Source organism: Hyperolius riggenbachi, chromosome 1 (assembly GCF_040937935.1).
Source record: "Hyperolius riggenbachi isolate aHypRig1 chromosome 1, aHypRig1.pri, whole genome shotgun sequence".
Classification (NCBI taxonomy): Eukaryota; Metazoa; Chordata; class Amphibia; order Anura; family Hyperoliidae; genus Hyperolius; species Hyperolius riggenbachi.
The window spans coordinates 446,288,055-446,295,459 of NC_090646.1; the positions used below are offsets into that span (position 1 = coordinate 446,288,055).

Below are 7,405 nucleotides of genomic sequence, written 5' to 3' on the forward strand. Positions count from 1 at the left end.
CAGCAATGTACCTGTTAAAAACATCCCTGGCAGAGGAGAATGCCTTGGAAGCAGTCAGCTAGGAGCTAGAAGCTGGCACCCTCCATCCGGCAGTCAGTTAGCATGACAGATTGCCTAGAACATAAGGCATCTGCCATCCTGAGTGCCATGTACCCATTAGGCCGATAGCCACTGCATTTATTCTGACAGGTTAAATTTTAGCGGAAAAAAACAGGTGTAGAACAAGAGGTAAAGACAAAGTTTGTAAAAAGAAACATTTAATAACGTTTAGAAAACCATAGAAAATAAATATTTTTTTCCTTAGGATTTTTTTTTAAACCGGTAGAGACGGCACAAATTAAACATTAAATCCCAGTAACAAAAGTAACAGGTTATTGTGAAAGGAGCTTTCCCTTCAATCACAACTTTACAAACGTTTCCATAGTCCCACTTTATTTCAGTGATCAACCAGATTTGAACAGCAGAATTGCGACTTGGCCCAGGTAAAAATATATGAAATGCTTTGTCTCGTGTGTGACATAACTACCGAAGTTTCTGCCCACAATGCAGTGCCATGTAGGATTGTATTTCTTGTCAAACTCCTAGAAAAAAAGAGAACACCACCAGTCAAAACATGCAATAGGACATGCAGAAAATTGAACAAGGTACTTTTATTTTAACAATGTTTGAGTGCAAGTAAAGTCAGTAAAATAGTGCGTTAACATGGTGGTGATAAGGCTAAGATAATTTTTACGGAGATCTTATGGCATTCTTATCACTTTACCACACTTTTTCCACAAACTAGTTGAAAGCATGGTCATACTTCAGTTGGTAATTTCCACCTTTCATTCCTGAATCCAGTAATTCATTGAGAAATTTAGGCCAATGAAAAAAACAATTTAGTACACAGTATTAGAATGCACTGTGCCATAAGCAACACGACTAAACTCTTGTGTGCAACACGGCAGCAAAATATCCATCTACTCATATGGCTACTGTAAAAGTAAAATCCAACAGCTGTTCCTACAATGGAACATATCCATGGTTGCTATGGTGTGTTTTTGCTCCTTAGCAACCCATCAGGAAGATACACCAAAACAGAAACCTATGTCGATCATTCAGACCACTCTTGTTCAAATTAGTGGTTACTGAATGCACATGCCACAGAGGGATAAATGTGAGTCTTCTCATATGCAAACATGCTAAGGTGCGAAAAGGGCCGCCACCATTTGCAAAACATTTTCTTGCCGCATATACGCGCCGCAATTCTCAGGACAGCCACTCTATGACGGCAGTCATGTGAGCTGGTCAGGAGCCGCTTTCATTGGCTCCTGACTATGTCTATCAATGTAAGCCTATGGGAGTTGCTTACATTGATAGACACGGCCAGTAGCCAATGAAATCAGCTCCTGACCGCCTCACAGGGCTCTGCCATCAGAGATGGGCAGAGCAAGTGAGCTGTGATGGGAATGACAAAAACTGCAAATGCGCGCTCCGGTGGTGATCGCAAATTACGCCCAACCAGGTAACCACCAAAACAGGGCGTATATTTCAATCACCTAAGCAATCACCTATGCATTCCCCGCAGAATAACTTGCCTTGCATTATAAGTGAACCCAAGGTGAAGTTAAATTAACCCCCCCCCCCCCCCCCAAAAAAAAAAAACAAGATGAGACTCTCCAGAGGCTTTCCACATCCTGCTGGACTCCACCGTTGCAACAGCGCTAATATGTTCTCATTCCTCGCTATGAATGAGCGCAGCCATACTGCACCTGCACAAGTAAAGCGGTTCATACAGGAGCTATTGCGAATGCACAGCCATACTTGTACAGGCACAGTATAGCGACACTTGTGTACAACAGGGAGCAGGGTCACGATCTTAAAGAGGGTCCTGGGCAGAAGTCTCCAGGAGGACATGGAAAGCCTCTGGATCAAGTACCTTTATTTTATCTACTTCAGGGTTTGTTTGTTGAATGAAAAGGAAAGCAATGGTTTAGGGCTCGTTCAGACTATACGCGCTGCCGTGCACATTTTGGCAGCACGTATAAGAACATAGAAGGGCATAGACAGCCCTTCTACCGTTCCCATCATATGCACTGCGCAGCATTTTTGTGAATCGCAGCACAGATCCCATTAATTGTAATGAATGGAATCTGCAGCGCATAGTAGCACAGATGGCGTGCAATCGGACATGTTGCGTTCCGATCGTACAACCATCTGCGCTAAATGATGTGAACAAGGCCTAAGTCTTTATAATCAGAAAAACTTCCATATTAAACAGAATGCAGCAAATTCCCAGGACAAAAAGCCCTTGGAATAGTAAATTGTAGGAGACCATGCACCAGCCCAGCATTTGCCAGAATACACACACTGCCTAATAGCTACAAGACAGTATCTGAAAAGGATTCAGTTACCCATCTAGGGACAATTGTGGGGGCAGATTATTACAAGGGAAATGTGATCTACAGAGAGGAAAAAAAGTGACTCCCAGATCTTCAGTTATTTGGTTTTTGTCAGTGGGCCTTTGGCCAGAGATGAGGTATGTGGGCAGAGATGAGGTATGTAAGTGGTAAAGGATGAGGTTAGAGTCGGAAGTCAGGGAGTTTACCTTCTTGATGTGAGCAGCTATGTCCTTCTCAATGTTGTATTTCTCCAGGGCTTGTGTAGCACACTCCACAGCATCCTGCTGCATCTCCTCAGACATGTCTGCATTTTTGATGACAGCTTTCCTCTCGCTCATTGTGGCCTTTACAGAGAAAGTCATTACACTCTGACCATGTGGTAAGGCTAAAGTTAAGTCATGCCCATTCTCATAAATATCCATGCACAATACACTGACCTTCATAGTATTCACTCTAAATAGCATTCCACGCAACAGTTTCATTCCCTCCAAATACAGCTCTAAAATAAACATTTCCATACGGAACGACACACGCCCACCACCCCACATTCTCGTTCTCAAGCACACGTATGAAGCTGTAGAGCAAGGCACCGCACTTTACGGTTACCTCGCCAGTGGCGGGTGACTCCGCGTGCCATACAATGCCCTGCCAGGCACAGCTCTGCTCAGTCTACTTACAGTGTTCTCTGTGTTCGGTGTAGTTGCCGCGAGCTCTCACACAGTGCTGCTGGCGCCTTGCAGCGGCTCGATTACTTATCAACGCGCTTTCCCACGCTGCATCTGATTGGCTGAAAGCTCACCCACACGTTCTACCATTGGCCGGCCTATACGGCATCTCCTGGCTCTTTCTTCAGCAATTTGTTTCAACCCAGGCTGCACTACGATTTAGGCGTCTGTCTCCATAGAAACAAGTTCTGCGACTGGCAGTGTTATACCCCAGGCGGCGTGTCCTTGGGAACGGAGCATCTCCCGGGGAGGGTGTGGTGAGGCCCAGGTGTTGCCGGGCTGCTCTGTTAAATGCTAACAATGGCGCATAGGCAATTTTGTTACAACTGAAATGGCTCATTTAGAGGCACATTTATCTAGAGTCTTTTCTGGCCTGCTTGGTGCCACAAACACTTCAACCTGTGTCATCCTATCCCCTTCCTTCCCACAGACATTCAGATACACCACCACTAGGAAACACAAGCTCCCGGTATGCTCCTAATACAAAAAAAAAACTCTCCATAGAAAGAATTAAGCTAGGTTCACAGTGGTCAGTTGCATAGCACGCAAGGCCAGATTTCAGGCAATGGCCTTTGGCCTAGGGCACCAGGAAAGCAAGGGTCGAGTGTTGACAGGCAGCAGGGCCGAGGCAGAGGTGAGTAGGGTTGCCAGGTGTCCGGTTTTAGACCGGACAGTCCGGTTTTTGGCCGCTGTGTCCTGTCCAAAAAGGCATGTTAAACCGGACAATTAAGATGTCCGGTTTTATGCCTTTTGCCACTTGCCGCCACCCGTCCGCCAGCGCTGCGCGACCGCTGATTCGCTGCCTGGCTGTCAGTCAAAGGCACAGCCAGCCAGCTTACGCGGCGTAAGTTACGCCAGCTTAAGTACCGCCCCCGAGCCCGCGCTTCCCGACGTTGCTACGGCAACGCTGCGTTGCCAACGCACGCATGACGTGCGTCACTCACGTCATTTGCAATGCGATTCTGCATCTGCGAAGGAAGCAACGTAAGGTCAGGAGTCTGGAGATATGGTGAGTGAGTGACCCATAATTCTCTGGTTGTATTTCCGCTCTTTGTGTGCATTGGCTCCGCTCTATCTCCCCTCCGTATAGTCCAGGCGTGACTTTCAATCTCATTCAATCTCGCCTGAGCCCGCTGCTTACTATACTTTACACTTGAATTCATACTATTGTACAACGCAATTTATACTGTTATACTGTTATATTTGTTATATTTGCTCAAAATGTGTACATACATGTATGCGCAGATTTATATTTTAACTTTATGCCTATGTATGTCCACTTTATTGTTCTCAATAAAAAATTTTGGTGGGAAAAAAAAAATAAATTTTAAAACTTCCCGCAAGAAATCGACCACTTCACTGTGCAAAAACGCCATAAATGCATTGCATTATTTGCATAGTTTTCCAGTTTTGTAATAGTTTTCTGCTCTGTCTCTTATTATGTGCATTTACTGGTGAAAAGCGGTCTCTTATTATGTACATTTACTGGTGAAGAGTGGTCTCTTATGTGCATGTACTGGTGAGGACAGTTAGTGACATGGCTATGTACTCTGTAATGTGCTGCAGAAGATGTCAGTGCGATATAAATACTGTAAAAAACATTTTTTAAAAAGCCCATTGCTTAGCCCCACTCTACATAAAAGTGCGCTTCTGACTCCGCCCCTAACTCCACACCCTGTCCGGTTTTCTCCATCAGCCGACCTGGCAACCCTAGAGGTGAGAGAGGCTCCAGCCTCAGGGCGCAGTGTAGGAGGGGGCCCACAATTCATTCAGCTGTCATTCCCAATTGTGTTTGGAGCAGAAAGAAATAAGAAAAGGGGATACATGGCAGTGACTGCAAGCCAGATAACTAGAGATTAAGGTTGGGGGCCCTGGGGCGCCTCTTAGTCTAATAGCAATCAGTGTCTGGGGGGTGGGGTGGAGGAGCGCACTTTGGTGTCTCAGCCTTGGGTGCTGAAGGACCTTGTCCCGGCTCTGACAGGCAGTGAAATGCCTCTCAAACTCTCACAACTGTTCACTGCTGCCTGGTAACTGCTTGCTGAGCACACAGCTCAACAGTTCTTGGAAAAGAGGCCTAACTGTCCCCAGAGGAGCCTAAAATTGAACCCCTGCCGCGTTGGATAGGAAGTTAAGGATGCTGTTGGTCTGGGGGTGGCTGGTGATAGTGGGCCATGGGCGGTAAAAAGTACATATCAGGCCCTGATAGCGCATGTGTTATAATGACTGTGAACTGCAATAGAGACTGGCCTGCATGCAGAGAGCAAAACGCAGGCGATTTTTGCGGAATTGATTTTTCTGCGATTTCATGCAGAAAAATCACTGGACAGTGCAGCGATTTCTCCGTGATCGCATTTAGCGCTTCTATAGCACTGAAACGCAATCGCCGGGAAATCGCCTGAAAATGGTGCAGGCTACGCGTTTGCATTTCGCGATTTTGGGTGATTTGCAGCGATTAGCGCAAATCGCCCAAGTAAGAACGGGCCCATAGATTTTTATTACACTAGCGCTTTGAAAAGCGCTAGCGTTTGAGCGTTTTGCCGAAATCGCCGGCAAAACGCTCAAGTGTAAATGGGCCCTTACTGTGAACAGGCCCATAGAATTGTATGGGCTGTGAGTTGACATGCAGAATGATTCTGCAGCACAACTAACCACTCTGAACAGGGCCTTATAGGATAATAGAAGTACTTCAACCATCCCAGTACTAGCTTCTAAAAGTTTAACGAGTGTTGTGAGGATCCCAGAACTTCATGCACATGCCTGGGCTTCAAAGAAAGGGCAGAAGTGCAGCACGCTGTAAAAAAGCAATGCCCAGTGCGGGCAGGCAGGAACAAACTGGGCATAAAATGTACATAAACCAGGGTCCTAACTGCAGATTAGGGTGTCCAACCCCCATCCCCCCCCCCCCCCCCGCACTAAACTTTAATGAGGCCCCGTTTCTGCATTACTACATAAAACCACATAAGCTACAAATTACACCCCCCCCCCCCCGCTAAACTTTTATGGGGCCCCCTTACTAAATTACCACAAGGCCCACGTCATCACTCATCCACAGACCTACAGCTGAGTGCTGCGTTAGTGCTTGGGCTTACTTCCGCTGTGGAGTTGCTCCTGCTGCAGCCACTTCTCTGCCTCCCTTCGGCCTTTTCTGAATGTCACATGAAGTCACGCGACGTGCAAAGAAACCAGACCAAGAAGAGGCAGAGGAGACTTAGGGCTTTTTTGCACCCAATGTGTTTCTATACATTTTTTACTTTTCATAGTAGTGCATTGTGAAAAAGCTTTTGGCATCTGCAAAAAAAGCATACAACATGCTTTTTGTGAATGCAAAAATGCAACGCAGTGTTAAGGTGGCCATACACTGGTCGATTTGCCATCAGATCCGACCAACAGATAGATCCCTCTCTGATCGAATCTGATCAGAGAGGGATCATATGGCTGTCTTTACTGCAAACAGATTGTGAATCAATTTCAGCATGAAACCGATCACAGTCTGTGAAGCGGCTGCTGCTGCCACCCCCTCCCCTGCATACATTACCTGCTCCGGCCGGCGCGTGCCCCCTGGTCCCCACTGTCCCTTCTCCATTCTCGGCTCCTCCAGCTTCACTGAACTTCCTGCCAGGGAAGTTTAAACAGTAGAGGGCACTCTACTGTTTAAACTTCCTGCCGGGACAGGAAGTTCAGTGAAGCTGGAGGAGCCGAGAACGGAGAAGGGACAGCGGTGACCGGGAGGACTCGCACCGGCTGGAGCAGGTAATGTATTGCCGCTGTATTGCGTCGGTCGTCGGGCATTCGAGCGCCGCTATCGACGCACTCCCGCCTCCCCCCCCCCCCCCCCCCCCCGGCAATCGAGCGAAATCTTCCGCACGGACGGATCAACGGGAATCGATGGGAACGATTGATTTTGGATGGAAATCGATTGTTCTGTCAGTGTTTGCGCAACGATTTCACAGCAGATTCGATCACAGTGATCGAATCTGCTGTATATCAGCGGGAAAATCGTTAGGTGTATGGGCCCTTTAAAAGGACCCTGAGACCTGAAGCCCTACTAGCAGCCCTTTTCTAAAGGCTCATACACACATCAGACTATAGTCTTTGGAAAATGAAAGATCACAGACCAATCTTACCACCCTTCATGTAGTATGAGAGCCATACCTTGGGGCAGCACGGTGGCGTAGTGGTTAGCGCTCTCGCCTTGCAGCGCTGGGTCCCTGGTTCGAATCCCAGCCAGGGCACTATCTGCAAAGAGTTTGTATGTTCTCTCCGTATCTGCGTGGGTTTCCTCCGGGCACTCCGGTTTCC

The 7,405-nt window shown here is 47.2% G+C and overlaps 1 protein-coding gene across 3 annotated transcripts; it reads right to left on the minus strand.

Annotated features, from left to right (window-relative positions):
• Positions 1-240: 240 nt before the first annotated feature.
• DYNLL1 (dynein light chain LC8-type 1) lies at positions 241-3,165 on the minus strand. Of its 3 annotated transcripts, none has more exons than XM_068238690.1 (3): positions 3,059-3,165; positions 2,588-2,725; positions 241-581 (listed from the first exon to the last, which is right to left on the minus strand). In XM_068238690.1, the coding sequence occupies exons 2-3, from the start codon at positions 2,717-2,719 to the stop codon at positions 444-446; spliced, it is 270 nt and encodes an 89-aa protein (XP_068094791.1). In that variant the 5' UTR covers positions 2,720-2,725; positions 3,059-3,165; the 3' UTR covers positions 241-443. The 3 variants fall into 3 exon arrangements, with proteins under 3 accessions (XP_068094791.1, XP_068094792.1, XP_068094790.1); XM_068238691.1 differs by lacking the exon at positions 3,059-3,165 and adding an exon at positions 2,988-3,006; XM_068238689.1 differs by lacking the exon at positions 3,059-3,165 and adding an exon at positions 2,819-2,936.
• Positions 3,166-7,405: the final 4,240 nt, after the last annotated feature.

Bases quoted from the DNA above. Each gene is read 5' to 3' on its own strand.
- DYNLL1 (XM_068238689.1), bottom strand. From the start codon at position 2,929: ATGTGGGGTGGTGGGCGTGTGTCGTTCCGTATGGAAATGTTTATTTTA. The intron at 2,726-2,818 runs GTCAGTGTATTG...TTCTCTGTAAAG, and splicing joins TTAGAGTGAATACTATGAAG to GCCACAATGAGCGAGAGGAA. The intron at 582-2,587 runs GTAAACTCCCTG...CTTTTTTTCTAG, and splicing joins TAGCTGCTCACATCAAGAAG to GAGTTTGACAAGAAATACAA.